The sequence below is a fragment of the Schistocerca nitens genome, chromosome 2, assembly GCF_023898315.1.
Source record: "Schistocerca nitens isolate TAMUIC-IGC-003100 chromosome 2, iqSchNite1.1, whole genome shotgun sequence".
Classification (NCBI taxonomy): Eukaryota; Metazoa; Arthropoda; class Insecta; order Orthoptera; family Acrididae; genus Schistocerca; species Schistocerca nitens.
The window spans coordinates 430,423,486-430,443,718 of record NC_064615.1 but is presented as its reverse complement, the minus strand read 5'-3'; the positions used below and the strand labels follow the sequence as shown (position 1 = coordinate 430,443,718).

The following is a 20,233-nucleotide window of genomic DNA, read 5'->3' as shown; positions in this document are numbered from 1 at the left end:
TCTTTAAATTCCGTCTGACCACATTTAAGCCGTGCGAACCATTCGTAATACCGAGTACGGCTTAGGCACTACCATAGTAGCCTTCCTGCATAAGTTGATGTGTCTCTGTAAAACTATCTGCTGTTTTGTTTTATTTCTCGCAGCCGTTTTTAAAAGAAAACAGGAAAGTTGTTTTTATGTCTTACCGGCTTATGATTAGAGTATTACGCCATTTGAATCGTCCGAAACTACCCATTTGCACTTTAAAACTATGCGAAATCTCGTCACAGATCCAGCGGTAAGAGAGGTCTCTTCATTCATTTTAAGCGACTTCAATTCCCAATCATGGATCCGTTGGCAACAACAATGAAGAAGGCCCCAGATAAGAGAGAGAGGGAAAGAATGATGGACAGGAAGGGGGGGGGGGCAAAGAAGAGATGGACCGAGGCTGGAGGAGGAAGTGGAGGGAAATAGGAGGGGGAGGTGGACATCAAGAGGGGAGAGGAGGTAATAGTCAGAGAGAGGGGAAGAAAAAGGACATGGACAAGGAGAAGGGGGAAGAGGAGCTGGACAGAAGAGGAGGGAGATCAGGACATATATCCACTTGCCATACATATTTAGCAATTGCGAAACATTGTTTGGATCGTTAGTAGTATATCAAATAAGAGTCAATAAGTCTTTTCTGAACATACGTGGCTGGAGTGTATGGACGTAGTAGTGAAACGTGGACGATAGCAGAGACAAGCAAAGAACTGCGTCTGAAATGTGGCGGTAAACAGGACATCATAAGCTAGGGAATCCAAGACTTAGCTATACTAGCGTGTTAAAATGCACGTTCGCTACCGTAATTACATTGAGTATAGAGAAGTGTGAAGAACTTCATCAAATTAACCTACGGACAGATGTCAGCAACATGGATGTGGTTAACTGCATGCCAAGCTATTAGTCGACCACAGTATTATAGCTCGTGTGAGTGAACGCGCTTCGTTCAGCTTATCTTGAGTTCGCGCATAACCGGGTTTTTGGAGGGAAGGGAAGACGATAAAGCTACAATAATAAGATGAAAACTACTCTACCCACAGTGATTACAGTTACCAAGTGGATGGTCAGTCACACTAGGCGTCGACGCCAAATTACTCATCTGCAGTATGTGTTTCACTGGAATTTTCTCCAGTTTCATCCACCATGTCTGTTTCAATATCACTCTCGTCGTCATGTGCTGCATATTCATTTACAGTCTCTAGACCAATCTTGAATATTATACTCTCTATTTCGTTTCCAATTAAACTACCTCTGCGACAATATTCATTTTCAATTCGTTTTATATCTTGTATTCAAGATTAGCTCTGTATCATTCAAATCTAAGTGGTATAGCGGGAGTCTCAGAACAGTACATCCCGTACGCTTTAAAATGTTACCTGCCTTGGAAATAAGCTTTGCGTTATTATAAAACACAACCTGTAAAATCTCGTTTCCTGCCAAACTCGGTTCATAACCGATTTTCAACGAAGGAAGGGTACACAGCGATCAGTCGCAGTTCCATTGGTTTCTTATTGTTCTTGCATATCCAGATTTCAGTCACAAATAGACGTCTTCAGTGCTGAAATACAAGAAAATTACAGCACCAGAATTGATTTACATAAAACAAAAAGTAAAACGCCACGTTATCCACAAGCAATGGCCCATTCTAGTCAACATACCATTTGAGTGAGTTACCACCCAACAAAGTTGCTACAGTACACGTCACCATGTAAGTTTACTTACGTACGAGTAGAAAGAAGCTGAGGTGTTGACTACGAAGGCTTTCCCGGCGTAATAATTGAAAATATTCTTCTCGGGTATGCAGCCGGATCATGACGTCTTCAAGACACAATATTTCTGCGGTCCAACTGGCCGCCATCATCAGGTGAGAGCGCTGGTGCACAATCTCTCCGGCGAGATTGTGCACCAGCGCTCTCACCTGATGATGGCGGCCAGTTGGACCGCAGAAATATTGTGTCTTGAAGACGTCATGATCCGGCTGCATACCCGAGAAGAATATTTTCAACTGAGGTGTTGTTTACAACAGGTACAGCAGTCTCAGTGTGCGTCATGTAATATAAGTAAGCCCATTATGTTAGAATAATAACTCGCCCAATTTCATTCCAATATAGTAGTTTAAAGCACCTCATAAAATATAGTTCCATACCAACGCGAAATACATCAAAAGCTAAAATCTGCTTCAGTCGCTCGTATCATAATGGTTAAGTGATCCACCAAATAAAAGAAGTTTAATACGAATCGTTTTCATGAAGACCTATTAACATCATAAAGAAATACTTAAGATTAACATAACAAGGCTAACTTCAAAAACGTAATAAAACATTCAAAGGTCCTCTACTGACGTAAATTTCTTACATAACAGATGCCGCTTGCGAAGGCCAGTACAACAAATTGCCTTTTATCTAGCACTTAAGGCTAACGGTTGAATAGTGTTTCACATGTTCGATGGCTAAACCGATATAATGTGGAACAGCAGCAACAAAGTGGAAGACAAAACGATGACTATTAACAACATGTTATGCTCCCACATACTACATTGCCTAGTGTTCTCATTTTAAAGGCACGCCATGTTAGTTCATTTCTGTGTCGTGAGCTCTTTTGCCTTGAAGCACGAGACCGCCGAAGAGCTCCCAAAACTGGCGGGTCTTTACTAACGTCTGCTCACTGGGCAGGTGAACACCAGGTTACCTCAGACGGCAGTAAATTTCCATCTTCTCCAGGATGTCCATGAATCTGCACTTCTCGGTTCTGTGCAATGCAATAGCCAGACGCACGACTTCAGAGAAGGGAGAGTGTAACCATTCTGAATCCGATGGATAGTGAAGTTGGATCTCTCAGCTACATCCCGTCTACTCAAAGCTACATGCTCATCAAACCCGGTCTCAAATCTTCTGTCTGTCCCACGTAACAGGCTTCACAGTCTGGATATTCCAGCCTGCACACATCTAACTCATAGTGCACATTCCTTTTATCAGCATTATTAGCCAAAAATGCTCAAGGTTGTCTGCAATTGAATAGGAAAACTTTCTGTTATATTTTTTGAAAACCGATGCTGTTTTTGTGCGAAAGGTGTCATAATATGGCAAGTAAACGCATCAATTATATCTATCTACCATTTTATTATTACCTAAAAGTTCCTTTACATTCTGATACTTTTTGTAAATTTTTCCTACTTAATGGGAGTGGGGGCAGTTGTTTGGCCTGGCAATGTGTTAAATGGTGGCCAACAATATTTCTTGTTCACCTGCATACGATTACAGTGGGAGCTTACGAAGAGAGCTTACAGAAAAATAAAAAAGGCATTCTTATGCTAGTTTGGGTGATTTGAATGGTAGCCAATAACAATAAAGTAGGTATTTTTCTCCAGCTGAATAAGAAAGAGTTAGGCATCATTCAAAGCACTGCTAGAATCTCGCCCCCCCCCTCCATCACCCCTTCATTACATAAGTAAAATATCGGAATGTGAAAGAACATGTAGGTAACAATGAAAATGAAGATACAAATATCAAATACATTTGCCTGTCATACTGTGACACATTTAGCACAAAAATAGCATCGGTTTAAAAAAAAAAGGAAAAGCAAAGAAAAAACAGAAAAGTTTCCTTTTCAACTACAAACAACCTTGGGCATATTCTGGCTAATGGTGTTGATCAAAGAAATGTGCACCACAAATCAGGTGTGTACAGGATGAAATGTCCAGAATGTGATACCTGTTACGTGGGAGAGACAGGTAGAAGACTTGAGTTCAAGTTTGGTGAGAATGTAGCTTTGGACAGGCGGGATGCAAATGAGAGATGCAGCTTTGGTGCCCAGGTGGTTGAGAGTCGACACACCGCTTCTTCTCTGAGGTCTGGTGTAATGTTGTTTCATAAAGCTGAGGGCAGATTCATGGACCTTCTGGAGGAGACGGACATACACTGCCGACTGAGGTAATCTAATTTTCATCCGCACAATGAGCAAGCTTTGGTGTAAATATTCTATTTTTTTTAGCTCTTCGATGGTCTTCTGCTTTGAGGTAGGAGACGCTACGCCCTAGGAGGTAATTAACTTGCCGTCAAGATAAGAACACTAGGCGTGATACTGTGTGCGAACATAAGTTATTATTATCGGTGGATCGCTTTATCTTCCATTTTGTTGGTAATATACAGTGTTTTCCCGATTTCACCATGAAAAGTGAATTAGCCTTAAGTGATAATTTGGTATACTGCTCTGTGCAAGCAGCGTACCGCGTTTGGAACTCCATCATTCGTTACGCAAGAAATATACGTCAGTGGAGTACGTTTGTATATGTTTATTAAATGATGTTAACAGATCTTCATAAAAACGGTTTGTATAAACGTTTGGTCTAGGGGTAACGTCTTTAATGAATAATCAAAACGTCTTTGACCCCGGGTTCGAGTCTCGCTTTTGCTTAAATTTTGATTAATAATCAGCATTGGTGGCCAAAGACTTCCGGCACAAGAAGTCACCTTCATCTGCCAACGGCCTTGTCAAAGATGGCGGAGGATCGGACAGAGGTTCAGGGCACTCTCTTGTCCTAGGGGTGGGAAACTGCCCCTAAAGGTTGAAAAATCAGCAATTATCAACGACGTGAGGATTGCCTAAGGTAATGTAAATCACTGCGTTAAAGACACGTAACGTGTATCCACAGAACATGTGGCCTGTAATTGAAGAAGTATCATGACGATCTCTCCATTGGCAAAAGATTCCGGAACAGTCCCCCATTCGGATCTCCGGGAGGGGACTGCCAAAGGGGAGGTTACCATGAGTAAAAGATTGAATAATCAACGAAAGGATAACGTTCTACGAGTCGGGGCGTGGAATGTCAGAAGCTTTAACGTGGTAGGGAAACTAGAAAATCTGAAAAGGGAAATTCAAAGCCTCAATCTAGATATAGTAGGGGTCAGTGAAGTGAAGTGGAAAGAAGACGAGGATTTCTGGTCAGATGAGTGTAGGGTAATATCAACAGCAGCAGAAAATGGTATAACAGGTGTAGGATTCGTTATGAATAGGAAGGTAGGGCAGAGACTGCGTTACTGCGAACGGTTCAGTGACAGGGTTGTACTTACCAGAATCGACAGCAAACCAATACCGACAACGATAATTCTGGTATACATGCCGACGCCGCAAGCAGAAGATGAAGAAATAGAGGAAGTGTATGAGGATATTGGAGGGGGATGAAAATCTAATAGTCTTGGGGGACTGGAGTGCCGTTGTAGAGAGGAGAAAGACTAATTGAGTTTTGTAACAAGTTTCAGCTAGTAACAGCGAATACACTGTTCAAGAATCACAAGAGGAGGAGGTATGCTTGGCAAAAGCTGGGCGATACCCGAAGATTTCAGTTATATTATATCATGGTCAGACAGAGATTCCGAAATTAGATACTGGATTGTAAGATGTACCCAGGAGCAGATGTAGACTCAGATCACAATATAGTAGTGATGAAGATTAGGCTGAAGTTTAAGACATTAATCATGATGAATCAATAGGCAAAGAAGTGGGATATGGAAGTACTAAGGAATGACGAGACACGGTTGAAGTTCTCTAAGGCTATAGATACAGCAATAAGAAACAGCTCAGTAGCCAGTACTGTTGAAGACGAATTGACACCTCTAAACAGGGCAATCATAGAAGGTGGAAAGAAAAACATAGGTTAAAAGAAGGTAACTTCGAAAAAACCATGGATAAGTGAAGAAATACTTCAATTGATCGATGAAAGGAGGAAGTACAAAAATGTTCCGGGAAACTCAGGAACACAAAATTACAAGTCGCTGAGGAATGAAGTAAGTAGAAAGTGCAGGGAAGCTAAGACGAAATGGCTGCAGGAAAAATAGAATACATCGAAAAAGAAACTATTGTCAGAAGGACAGACTCAGCATACTGGAAAGTCAATACAACTTCCGGTGACATTAAAAGGGTGATAACATTAAGAGTGAAACAAGAATTCTACTGTTAAATGCAGAGGAGAGAACGGATAGGTGGTAAGAATACATTGGTAGCCTCTATTATGGGAAAGATTTGTCAGATGTGATAGAAACACGAGTCGATTTAGAAGAGATAGGGGAACCAATGTTAGAATCAGAATTTAAAAGAGCTTTGGAGGACTTAGGATTAAATAAGGCCGAAGGGATAGATAACATTCCATCAGAATATCTAAACTCATTTGGGGCAGTGGCAACAAAACGACTATTCACGTTGGTGTGTAGAATGTATGAGTCTAGCGACATACCATCTGGCTTTTGGAAAAGCATCATCCACACATTTCCGAAGACGGTAAGAGCTGACAAGTGCAAGAATTATCGCACAATAAGCTTAACAGCTCATGCATCCAAGTTGCTTACAAGAATAATATACGGAAGAATGGAAACGGAAACTGAGGATCCGCGAGATGACGATCAGTTTGGCTTTAGGAAAAGTAAAGGCACGAGAGGGACAATTCTGACGTTGAGGTTAATAATGGAAGCGAGACTAAAGAAAAATGAAGACACGTTCATAGGATTTGTCGACCTGGAAAAAGCGCTCGACGATATAAAATGGTGCAAGATGTTCCGAATTCTGATAAAGGTAGGGGTAAGTTATAGGGAGAGACGGGTCATGTACAACTGCCAAGAAAGAATAATAGGAGTGGACGACAAAGAACGAAATGCTCGTATTAAAAAGGGAGTAAGACAAGTATGTAGCCTTTCGCCACTACTGTTCAATCTGTACATCGAGGAAGCGATGATGGAATTAAAAGAAAGGTTCATGAGTGGAATAAAATTCACGTTGAAAGGATATCAATGATACGATGTGCTGATGACATTGGTATCTTGAGTGAAAGTGAAGAAGAATTACATGGTCTGCTGATCGGAATGAATAGTCCAATGATGTACAGAGTATGGAATGAGAGTAAATCGACGAGAGACGAAGGTAATCAGAAGTAGTAGAAATGGGAACAGCGAGAAATTTAACATCAAGATTGATGGTCACGAAGTAGATGAAGTTAAGGAAGGAATTCTGTTAACTAGCCAGTAAAATAACCAATGACGGATGGAGCAAGGAGGACATCAAAAGCAGACTAGCAATGGCCAAAAAGGTATTCCTGGCCGAGAGAAGTCTATTAATGTCGAATATCGGCCTTAACTTGAGAAAGAAATTTCTGAGAATGTACGTCTGGAGTACATTGTATGGTAGTGAAACATGGGCAGGCCGGTGTGGCCGTGCGGTTCTAGGCGCTACACTCTGGAACCACGCGACCGCTACGGTCGCAGGTTCGAATCCTGCCTCGGGCATGGATGGGTGTGGTGTCCTTAGATTAGTTAGGTTTAAGTAGTTCTAAGTTCTAGGGGACTCATGACCTCAGCAGTAAAGTCCCGTAGTGCTTTGAGCCATTTGAGCCATTTGAATTTGTAACATGGACTGTGGGAAAACCGGAATAGAAGAGAATCAAAGTGTTTGAGATGTGGTGCTATAGACGAATGTTGAAAATTAGTTGGACTGATGGGGTAAGGAATGAGGAGGTTCTACGCAGACTCGGAGAGAAAAGGAACATGTGGAAAACACTAATAAGGAAAAGCGACAGAATGGTAGGACATCTGTTAAGGCATGGCACTAGAGGGAGCTGTAGAGGACAAAAACTGTATTGGTAGACAGAGATTGGAATACATGCAGCAAATAAATGAGGACGTAGGTTGCAAGTGCTACTCTAAGCTGAAGATGTCAGCACAGGAGAGGACTTCGTGGCGGGCCGCATCAAACCAGTCAGAAGACTGATGACCAAGAGTTTCTTTTGTACTAATTATGTAGCTTAATTACTACTTAAGTACTATGATTTGACCGATTAGTCTTAATTTTAGCTTCTGACGAATTTCGACTTGGTATGGAACTATTCTTAAACAAGACGAATTCTAAAAAGTTTCTAGTTTCTTATTTCTAATGTTATGGATTAACTCCGTATAGAATGATTTTAGCGTAAGATTTGGTAGTCACCATCACCACTAATACATGATAAAACACTTTCTACACCAAATACATCGTATACTGGGGATATGCTTATATACTTGGCGATTTTTAATATTAAAAAACTGTTTTAGTTATTTCTGTTCCAACTTTGTAGGATGGTATCTCAATCAAATGGTATATTGACTAGAATGCGTCATCGCTGTTGGATAATGTGGTATTTTACTTATTGTTATATGTAAATCAGTTATGGTTCCGTAATTTTCTTGTATTTTAGCAATAAAGATGGCTATTTATAGCTCAAATCTGGATGTGCAAGAGTAATAAAAGACCAATGAGATTGCGACTGACTGCTGTGTTCCTATCGTTCCTTAAATTGATCTACGGTCGCTGCGCGCAACTGTTCCTTTTGGAATCAAAGTTGGTTAAAAACGCGTTTTCTCTGCATGAGGGATTCAGTTATGACGCTTTTGAAAGTTGCAGTATTCGGGGCTTGATTTCTTTGAACAGAATGATACGGTGCATTATCAAGAACAACAGTAGGCTACTAACAACTAGGATGTTAGGAATCAGTCTCTCCATTGCTATCATCGTGATAATTTAGGGATTTAGGTATCGAATTGTAAATTAACTCTGATATCTCCATAAAAGCCATAGGTTTTCCAACGTGGACAGTAGTTCTTTGGCATGCCCTGCTATAGTTATTACATCATGAACGTCTTCATCCTGCCAGCACTTTTTCAGGGTAAAATGCGTATTCACCCACGTTTCTTCCGTTAATACCACTGGCGTATTTGGCTCCTTTTCATTATATTTCCAACAATTTGGGAAAATTCAGTTTGGATGGTTTTGTCATTTTGACATATTCTGAACGTAAACCCATATCTTTCAAATGTTTCGAAATGATACCCTGCCCCTAAAAATTTATCTCATTGGTTTTTAAATATAAATATCTTTCTGAACGCTGGAAGTTCCTTCTTCTGCGGATAATACTCCAAACATTTTCTTCGGATAAGTGCTTTATCGAAGTCATCTGCAGCAACTACTTTTTTTCTAGGAGCCGGTTAATTCCGCTTTGTTAAAGTTTTTCAGAATGTGTTTTACTGTTATTTCGGACTTGCCAATCATTTTTGCCATCCACAAGATTACTTTTCCATTCTGATCGGCTGGCCGGTGTGGCCGAGCGGTTCTAGGCGCTTCAGTCTGGAACCGCGCGACCGCTACGGTGGCAGGTTCGAATCCTGCCTCGGGCATGGATGTGTGTGCTGTCCTTAGGTTAGTGAGGTTTAAGTAGTTCTAAGTTCTAGGGGACTGATGACCTCAGATGTTAAGACCCATAGTGCTCAGAGCCATTTGAACCATTTTTTGAACCATTCTGATCTCTTTTATTCCTAGAAAAATAGTACTGCTTTGAATATCAGATCTCTTTCAGGTGCATGCGACCAGTTTGGTGATAGTTTCCCAGTTATCGACTTTCAGGGATTTTCATGGTTATGGATAACACCACGCTACACTACATTTCACGAGTACACGCTAAACCTCTCGGCAGTATATGCACAACTGACCTGAAAGCGTTGTCAGTGCGATCCGTTTTCCTTAGTCACCACTGTACCTATTTAGTCTAAAGTCACCACGTGTTACCGTTAACGGCTACGTGTGGCCTAGTGAGTGTGCAGGATACGAACAGCTGTTGCAGTATACGGCTATACGTAAGTGCTGAAGAATGCGCCGCTACTCACCGACATGATGGCAGCACGCGCACCCACGGCAGCTGTGTTTGGAGGTTTCGAGGCCGGGCCTTGCTGTTCCGTAGCCGGCCGTGGCGACGGCACGTGCACTGAGATGCCGCAATCCTGCGCCCGCAGCGAGCCGCGAGGCCACGTGACTTCCCTCCCCACCTGACTCCAGTTCCTCAGGCTGTGTCTGTCGTTCCAGAGCTGGCCGACAGCGTGCTTTCGAAGGAAGGAAGAAAGAAGGAAGGAAGGAAAATCGGGTTTAACGTCTCATCGATATCGAGGTCACTGGAGCGCAAGCTCGGGTTGTGTCAAGGATGGGGAAGGAAATCGGCCGTGTCCTTTCAAAGGAACCATCCCGGCATTTTCCTGGAGCGATGTAAGGAAATCTCGGAAAAGTTAAATCTGAATGGCCGGACACGGGTTTGAACCGTCATTCTCCCGAATGTGAGTCCAGTGTGGTATCCACTGCGCCAGCTCGCTGGGTTGTACTTTCGAAGTATGGCACAACATTTCTTATTATGCGGTTAAGGAAATACATCTCTTATACAGCTATTACGAGCTACTGTCCAGAGCATGTGTGGCTCGACCGTTCAGTCTTCCGAGGAAGGCACACGACTCCAATGGAAGTATTGTCTTCTGTCATTTGGTGGCCAACATTTCTCACGGAAGACAAGCACTGTGCCAGAATCGTGAACCGACTGAGAAACAAATGTTACACTACCACAAAAGAATCGACTAATCGTTCAGAACACAAATGAACTCTTAAAAGTAACTTTCTGCCATGAAGACGAACCTGTCACTCCGACATAAGAGTGTATTTCGTTGATTAATAATGACCGAACATTATCTTGAGAGACATTACATGCGATAAATCATCATCTACTATCTTTATTCCTCAGTATGTAAGAGGTAAAAAAATTTGACACCATGGAGAATTGATGAGAGATTTTCAGATGTCTTACACCAGTTTTTCCCTGCATATCGATACGTATGGGAAGAGGAATTCCACCTCATGGAAGACACCTTTCTTCTGTTATATTTCACCGAGACATGTTTCAGCACTTTTTGTGCTAAAAACCGTAAATTCAACTAAATACCTAGGTATTACAATTACAAACAACTTAAATTGAAAGCAACACATAGAAAATGTTCTGGGGAAGGCTAACCAAAGACTTCGTTTCTCTGAAAGGACACTTAGAAAATGTAAGAGACCTACTAAAGAGATTGCCTACACTACGCTTGTCCGTACTCTTTTAGAATACTGCTGCGCGGTTTGGGATCCTTACGAGGTAGGACTGACGGAGTACATCGAAAAAGTTCAAAGAAATGCATCACGTTTTGTATTATCGCGAAATATGGGAGAGAGTGTCACAGAATTGATACAGGTTCAAATGGCTCTGAGCACTATGGGACTTAACTTCTGAGGTCATCAGTCCCCTAAAACTTAGAACTACTTAAACCTAACTATCCTAAGGACATCACACACACCCATGCCCGAGGCAAGATTCGAACCTGCGACCGTAGCGGTCGCGCGGTTCCAGACTGTAGCGCCCAGAACCGCTCGGCCACTCTGGCCGGCATTGATACAGGATTTGGGCTGGAAATCATTAAAAGAAAGGCGTTTTTCGTTGCGACGGAATCTTCTCGCGAAATTCCAATCACCAAACTCCTCTTCCGAATGTGAAAATATTTTGTTGACACCGACCTACATAGGGTGGAACGATCACCACGATAAAATAAGGGATATCAGAGCTCGTACAGAAAGATATAGGTGTTCATCCTTTACACGCGCTATACGAGATTGGAATAATAGAGAATTATGAAGGTGGTACGATGAACCCTCTGCCAGGCACTTGAATGTGATTTGCAGAGTATCCATGTAGATGTAGATGCAGATCTTTAGTGGGCTATTTTCTAACTTACATGATACTACTGGACATTTATTTTGGTAGCTATTCTGTTACAAATCTACAACTTCTCATGGTTTTGATTTTGTGATGCTTTCTCATATGTTGTTCGCAAAGTGAATAGTCAGATTTCGTGACCTATGGTCCCTTGACACTGCTCTTTCTCCTATTTTCCAAAATGTTTTGAAATCATCCAAAATAGTCACATAATGCTTGTCAGTAATGCGACCTTGCAGGTGCTCATGGGGCCCATAGAATATCACGATATGGCTGTCCGGATCATCACTTAACCGCTACCATGTTCCGCTCTTTGAAGGTAAAGTAGGCCAGAAGTTCGAAACAGTTTGAAAAGAGTATCTTCCTACCAAATGCCTCCCTTTCATTGCTCCTTAGTCGAGGTTCTATGGCCGTGTCACCACGTTTTCCTGTTACATGCGTTTGCATCACTGACGATTAGCTTTGGGACTCCAAACCAGCCCGCAATGCTTACAGACATCCCTTCGTGGTGTTTTGGTGCCGACAGGGTTCGCGAGTGCGACATTGAGCTCTGCAGTGACTTTGGATCTGTCGTCTTCTTCTCTTTCGTCACAATCCTCTTCAATGGGCCCCTGTACCAAGAGCAACCATCACACGTGGCGCTCGATTTCGAAGTCAGAAAGCGCCCTCACTTCATGAAAATCGGAAATTGAAGTATGTTTAATGACTCTGTAGTCACTGAAAAGCGATAATAAAACTGTCCAATAATATCTATAAAGTTTCTCATCAGCGCTACTGATTCGTTTGAAATTAATTTAAAAAATGGTTCAAATGGCTCTGAGCACTATGGGACTCAACATCCGTGGTCATAAGTCCCCTAGAACTTAGAACTACTTAAACCTAACTAAGGCGAATGATGAATTAAGAGAGAGTTGAACAAACTGGGGAAAATTTAAAACCCTTCACTTTTAGCGCGATACTCCGCAAAAGACGCAGGTAAATTTTGCAATTTGTCTTTTGTATCACAGATAGTCGCAGTTTACGAATCGCACTCCGATGTGTATGAAAACGGTTATTAGAAGTAAGATCCTGTAGATAAATGTGGTGTCACCGCCAGACACCACACTTGCTAGGTGGTAGCCTTTAAATCGGCCGCGGTCCGTTAGTACACGTCGGACCCGCGTGTCGCCACTGTCAGTGATTGCAGACCGAGCGCAGCATCACGGCAGGTCTAGAGAGACTTCCTAGCACTCGACCCAGTTGTACAGCCGACTTTGCTAGCGATGGTTCACTGACAAATACGCTCTCAATTGCCGAGACGATAGTTAGCATAGCCTTCAGCTACGTCATTTGCTACGACCTAGCAAGGCGCCATTACCAGTGACTATTGATTGTAATACAATTTATATTGTGATGCATGTACCGTCCGACCGATGTTCACCAATTATGGATGAAAGTTAAGTATTCCAGAAGCTACGTACTATTTTTGCTACTATAAAAACCTTGTCCTGTTCCAGACCTCTCGCCATCCTGCGTGAGCTTAAACGCGTGCATTTCGGCATCCGTTAGCAACACGGTGTTGGCTCTTCTGCCAACACTACAATAAAAAGTATTCCTTTTCTGTGGACTACTAATTCTGTAGCGTAATCCGTCAACGGGTTAATCCTCTGATGTGCTTCGGATGTGCGGTTATCAGCGCTCGTACAAATTCCCAACCTTTGCTCAAACCAAACTCCCCACTTTCATGAATGATGATGAAATGATGAGGACAACACATACGTCCAGTCATTTCGAGGCAGCTGAAAATCCCTGACCCCGCCGGGAATCGAAACCGGGACCCCGTGCTCGGGAAGCGAGAACCCGATCGTGAGACCACGAGCTGCGGACTTACGTACTGTGAGAGCCCTAAATGTACTCTGGACACGTACAATTGCACTTCGTACAGTGCCAACACTATGTTGATCTCGTGGAGGCCCCAGTTGAGTAAGCAAAAGAGATAACTGCAGAAGCCGCAACTTAAGTTTCAATTAAATTCTTATACGTTAGCCACCCAATCGACTTAAACAACTGAGCAATTGCTATGAAAGGTAAGCTGAAACGTTTTGACTTAAAAATTGGGATCATTGAAAGAAAACCAGATATTTTATAAAACCTACAACATTGCTGACTCTTACGAATAACACCCTTCCACGTACCTCGAAATATACCACAGGCGTGTCCTTTCATCTTAGAGCCTCCAGTGGGAGCTGCAGGTCAACAGTAGTTCAAATGAACACTGAAGCAAGAAAGTGCAGGAAATGCTTTAGTGAAATCACGAATTGCGGGACAGAAAGAAAAGCGTCATGCAGAATCACTCGAGACAATGCTTAATACATTTTTCCTCATACTACCAATCAAGTGTCTTCTCTTTATTAGATGTTAATTTTGCCAAAATTTACTGTTTTTGGTTGTTTCGTGTCAAATACACTGCCTGACAAAAAAAAAAAAAAGGTGAAGCACTCAGAAGACATGGTCGTATGCTAGTGTCACATCGTACAGGTACACACCAGCGGTGGGTACGAAACTGATTTAGAGTTGTAATTCTCTGTGACGGCTGCCAGAGTGAATTAGTAGTTTTCGTGTTTAGTGTTGTTAACGGGCCTCGTGGGATCCAAAGGGTGATTCCAAAAGAGTGATCTGATTTCAGAACTCCATATTTATTGATAAAAACATACGATAACCACGTGAAAAATTGCAAAGTGCACACAAAACCTTAATGTTTCAGCTATGCTATTATAAGTACTCTGTGTGTCCACCTGTAGCAGCACAAACTACATCTGGTCGACAGCTAAATTCGTCATAAACCTTAGACAAAGTATCTGCTTTTACAGAAGTTATGGCGGCTGTTATTCTGTTCTTCACTCCTTCTGTGTCACGAGGTAAATGGGAGATGAATTGACTTTTCTGTAAATATTGCCGCAAGAAAAAATCGCATAGACTCATGCCTGGCGATCTTGGAAACCAAAAATGCAGGGCAGTGTCTCGCGGTCCTGTGCGCCCTATCCAGCGTTGAGGCAGATTATCACTGAGAAACAGACGAAGGTTCTTGTGCCAATGTGGTGAAGCTTCATTCTGGCCTAAAATGAAGTCATCGGAGTGCTCCTAAAGTTGTAGTAAAAGCCAATTCTGCAGCATTAGGTGATGGCTCATTCTAGGCACTGTGTTTTCTGCAAAAAAAAAAGAAGGGGCCGTAAACTAGTTCACGAGAAATGACACAAAAAACGTTCACTTCAGGTGAGTGCCTTTCGGGCAGTCCTAAAGCATCGACTGCACACCGACCAATGCAACGCCGCGAAACGGCATCAAGAAGGCGCTGACCAACCCGCCAGTAAAAGGAGAACGTAGAGCCACGCCCTGGTTCTATCATGCTACATGTGTTAGCGTCTTGGACTTGCTATATCTTACTTTGCTAAAACTCTTTACAATTTTTCTATTGCGTTAAAGTATTTCTCTCAGCATGTATTTATGGTAATTCTAAGTTTTTGATAATTTAAATAGTAATTCTCACTGTGATAAGTAACGGAAAAGTGTGTCCGTACCACGAATTTTTCAGTTCACCTGCAAACTTTCCGTTATTTTGATTCAGTGAGCAGCAATGTATGTTCTTACCTTGTTGACGTTACCAGTTGGTGCGGTGAGATGATGCGTGATCTCTGCTCCTCTCTCATCCGAGTACCTGATAGCATTGTACTGCAAATGGCACCCCACAGGCACATAAAAAATACGTTGTTGTAACGGAGAGTGCACACCTGCCTGAATTTATTTATTTGCATGGGGATGTGCACGTATATTTGGAAAGATAGTTCACTTAAAATCTCTTATTATGGTCTCACAATTTATCTCATCGTTCTGATTCAATTTTAATTTTAATGTTCATGTAGTGTAATAAACAGCCACATATACAATTGATATGATTGCTAAAGTCCGTTCACTCTCTACTTCCTTTTCCCACAAGATTACTAACTTCACGTCAAGTGTCTTTTCTCAGTTCTTCCATTCGCATGTTTTGCTACAATGTCCATCAGCTATGGACCTTCACGAATTTCCTGTAGTTGCCATCCGCTATTACTGTTTTTTCAGATAATTTTGTATTATTTTTTTCATTCACTCACCATATTCTTTGCGACGTGACGATCCCGCTCTGCTCATTCTCAACCTCTATTTCTTTCTGTCTTGCTCCGCCTTCTTCCATTCGCTGATAATCATCCTGTCATCTCCTGCTAGCTTGAGCCTTCGATCTTTTTGTCATAAATCTAACAGACTAATCTACCAGAATCCATTCCAAGAACCTAGTCTGTCGATTGAAAACGTATGGCTTTGGCGATTACTACTGAGTGTTGGTCGGGTAGCTAAGCTATTTCTTCATTTTCTCGCCTAACCCACCTATGTGTTGTTTGGTCAAATGTTGGCCCAAAGATGTTTCAGTACAGTTTTCTTTCGAAAAATGAGAGGTGGTGCTCATCTCTTTTGGTCATGCTCCATGTTCACGCTCCATAAGGCGATACTGGCCTGATGATTGTGTTGTAGAATTTCGGCTTAGTTTTCAGGGTTTAAAGTATGGAAGAGAGAAGTTTTCTTCTTTTTTGATCATGAATCTTCACTAGGATATTTTTGTCCTCAGTTCTTGTTCCTGTAGTCTGCCTTCCTCTAATACAATCACTGTCCTTGTGCACAACAAAATAACCGAATTCTCCACGTAGTGGTCATCAAACAGTTCTGCATCGTTATTACAGTTTCTCTTAGAGGCTACTTCAGTTTGTACATGTACATTCACTTTGTATCATACTCCTTGTTTTGGACTCATTCTAAATTACTGCTCCTCCACGCTTTCACTTCACTGGCATTCACAAAAACTGCGAACTCTGTCATGCTTCAATTTAAATGTCCCACTCGCTGCTCAGCTCTCTTTTGTTTCCCTATTTCGCTTAAACGCAGATTAGATTTAATCTTAACTGGCCATTGCTTCTAAAAGTTAATTTACAATTATCGAATTTTAGAAATTTCCATGACAGGAAAGTTTTCACAAAGAAGTTTTGCACAATGAAATGCATTCATAAATAAATAACGTCTGTATGAACAGATGTAGGTCAATAAGTATGAAAAGGAATTTACACTCAAAACAATGAACTCTCTAATATAATCAAGCATGAACGGGATGCACTATAGTTATGTTTTCACAGTGTGGTAGTACCTCTGCGATTCCCAAAGAAACGCGATTCAGTAAAATAAGTGGGAGGTGTGGTGCATGTAACTCGCGCATAGATTCCAGCAAAGCAGGTCACTGTGTATTGGTGGAATCTCTCCATGTCTGTGTATAAGATATTATAATAATGTTGAGTTTTAGATTTTTCGCATCGATAGAGTTGGCAAATGGTTTTCATGTTTAATTATGGAGGGCTGTTTCTTGCGTTTATTGAGATTTTACTTATGATGATGCTGTTCAAATTTCGTAGTTTGCCTTTTGTAGGTCGTGCACTTGGCTGATCTTATCCGAGTAATACGTTCGGGATGCGATAGTCGCTTTCTTAAACATCCCTCCTGAACTAGTTCTGAGGTAATTATAAACTTCGAAAGCCACATTTTTCAGGCCGCAATGTACTTTTTCACACCGTAACTTTCACCAGTTTTTTCTGTGTTTTGTGTAAATATTGACCAAATGTATCGTATTTAAACAGCCATTGGGTAACTTCTGTGCTTAAATAATTATCTTACCTTGTCGTGGAATGATGTCTACACACTAAGTTGTACAGTCCATCTACATGTGGAAATTTATCGTCTCTTTCTTGAACGCCCATATGACTGGGGTATTATATAATTGATTACATTCGCAACTGCACCATCACTGCCACAATTGTATATGTGAAATGCTACCTATGTGTTCATAGTTATCACCGAATGAGTGGTTCACTTCTTCTGTCTATAGTTAATAACTGAGCGCACGTGCAAGAAACTAATGGAGGTATCAACTTCGCTATGATTGTCTATCCCGTTCCTGATTGGCAGCATGTACTGGCAGTATTCCACCTCTTAGTTATGAAATGTAAGTGTGTTGGTGCAGTGTAACCAGTCTACAGCCACCTCAAGCTTCTGTACATAACATTCGGTTAATGTAGCTGTTGCACATAGAGTTACTGCATACGTTATCAATATGCACATTATCTTACAGGATTATAGTTGAATTGAACGGGCAACTTATACTCAAGCAGATAGACATGCAGGAAGATTCAGTTTGATGTTGTTAGTGTTCTTAGATATGCAAACTGTGACGTGAACTTTATCTTACATAGTCAAAGACTGTTACATTTCCTTGTGCACTCAAATGTATCTGCATTGTGACAGGAAATACAAACATATGTACGACCTAAGTTACTGCTATAAATAATAACTTCATTACATTACGTTTTCCCTCCATGTCTCCAGTTATTTACTACACTAAAAGTTTTGTACATTTAGTTGTTTACACTTAGCTGTTTAATCGTTTCATTTCACGGTCATGTCATTCAGAATGTGTGACTAACACCGATGGAGCTATGAAATGAGACAGACGTAAGCAGCAGCCACATTTCAAAATTGTCGTTCATCAACAATGTCATACAGTTCCTTGCGGAGTAGTGCATTTTCTGTGAGCTGATAGGCAAGTAATGGAACTACTTTGATCATCGTGGCGCTACCAGCGACAGGGGCGGAAACAATGATTATATCACTAACAAAAATATTTAATTTGTAAATTTTCGTATTAATGAAATGCGCATAGGTGTGTATCAGCTGCTCGAAAATATATTTAGCGCAATAGACCGACTGAGTGGAATACACGTACTTATGGGCTTCTGAAAAGTCGAAGAAATTTTTTATGAGAATGATTCTTTTCTTTCACTAGGAATCCACTTCCAGTGGAAATCTGCCATTTCCATACTACGCGTGATAGTGTGAGCTGACCTATGTGTATTTTATAATCATCAGAGATTCTCGGTTCTTCATGACATACATCCTGCAGTAAAATATGTAATGTATAATTGCTTACTGTGACATCATCCTCCTCCATAAGTTACTATGTTTGATGTATCTGTCGCACTTCATAACTGAAGATATCGCGTACTTATGTACAATAATATATACGAGACACAGGCTTCAAGAAATAAGGAACATTAGACTATACTCCCGGTCTAAAGCGTGGTAAAGGAATTACAGCTTTACGTCGATTATAACTAAATATGGTAACATCGCTTTAAGGGAGTAAATGAACAGTACGAAGTTCTCACCAATATGCTTCGGTATGTGACAGGCGTCCGTTACTGAACAGACCCGAGAATTAACAACAGCAAATAACGCCCTGTAATAAGAGATCTTATACGAACTACGGATGCATTTGCTACGGGCGAACGACACAATATAGCGTAGAGAAGTAAGACAAGTTCCAGTACAGAGCCATCAGACATGGTGTTTTCGCTTTCAAATTGACATGCTCTACTGGTAGGCGCAAAGAAAAGCCATTAGAAATACTCAGGAAATAGATCATCGCCAATTTTCTGGCTAAACGTTTCCACTTCTTACACGATATTTTATTGACAAAAAAATAGAAAGTTCATTACAGAGTCTACTGCACTTAGCAGATTTTTATCTCGATAGTTAAATTGTGTGTGAATACGCCGCCAGTCCCCCCAACTTGAGCTGCATCATCAGACCCTGCGCTAACACTTTCATGAAGATGAACAGTAAGACCCATTTTATATGAAGGATACATTGAATGAGAAAATTTTACCTAATAATTTAGGAGCAGGGCCACCTTCAAGACAGATTTACACTGATAGGACTAAACAGGAAGATTGTGTATTAAGTGCATTCGTAGATGCAACAGTGATAGAGGGATCAGAATGAAGCTTCCAGAAGTAGTGTCCATACTAACTACAAAGCCTAACAGCGAGGTACGCAAAAGAAGTTCAAGGACAATCGGTCATTATTTTAGCAGACTGACGCTCAGATTGCTGCTTTTAAAATGCTACAATGTTAGCTACACCAAAAGTTTTCTGGTGTACCGCATTATGGAAGACGTTCAGGACCTTTTCAAAACAGACATTTTGTCAGTGAAGGCGCGTAGCAGAATGGAGAGAAATCAAGAAGTGACAGTGCAGGAAGCTGTGTACACTGGTACAGTGAAATGCTAACCATCTCCTAAATACCATAAGTACTAGAATCAAGGACCGATCAAACGGAAACACGCATCGTTTCTGCGAAATTACAGGAAGACGCTACGCCGCAGTGGTGTCCAATCTCCCATGACGCCCTCGGTAGCAGAATTGCAGATAAAGCAGAACCTTTATAGTGGCAAGGGTACAACTTAATCAAGGGAGATTCGGTCAATATCTCCACCGCCTCAGCACAATCACACCTTCTTTATGCGAAAGCGGCGTTGGGGAAGATGTTAACTACAGCTTCTTCGACCACTACAGATGATATCAAGAAATTACGGAACTAATGCAGCGTCCGATATCCTCTGGCAATGGTATAAATATTAAAACTCTTTTGGCAGCAGAATACGTAAAGGAGTTTAAGTTGCTATAAGATTTTATAACAGGGGGCAATTAAAAATAAGGAAAGCGATTTTTAACTTTTTAATTT

The 20,233-nt window shown here is 41.3% G+C and overlaps 1 protein-coding gene across 1 annotated transcript in view; it reads right to left on the bottom strand.

Moving 5' to 3' along the window:
* LOC126234432 (uncharacterized) overlaps positions 1-9,805 on the bottom strand; it is a 59,318-nt gene extending 49,513 nt beyond the window's left edge. The window contains exon 1 of the mRNA XM_049943127.1: positions 9,699-9,805. Within this exon, the coding sequence (XP_049799084.1) occupies positions 9,699-9,704 (6 nt within the window). The 5' untranslated portion in view covers positions 9,705-9,805. The remainder of the gene's footprint in view (positions 1-9,698) is intronic.
* Between the last annotated feature and the right edge of the window lie 10,428 nt (positions 9,806-20,233).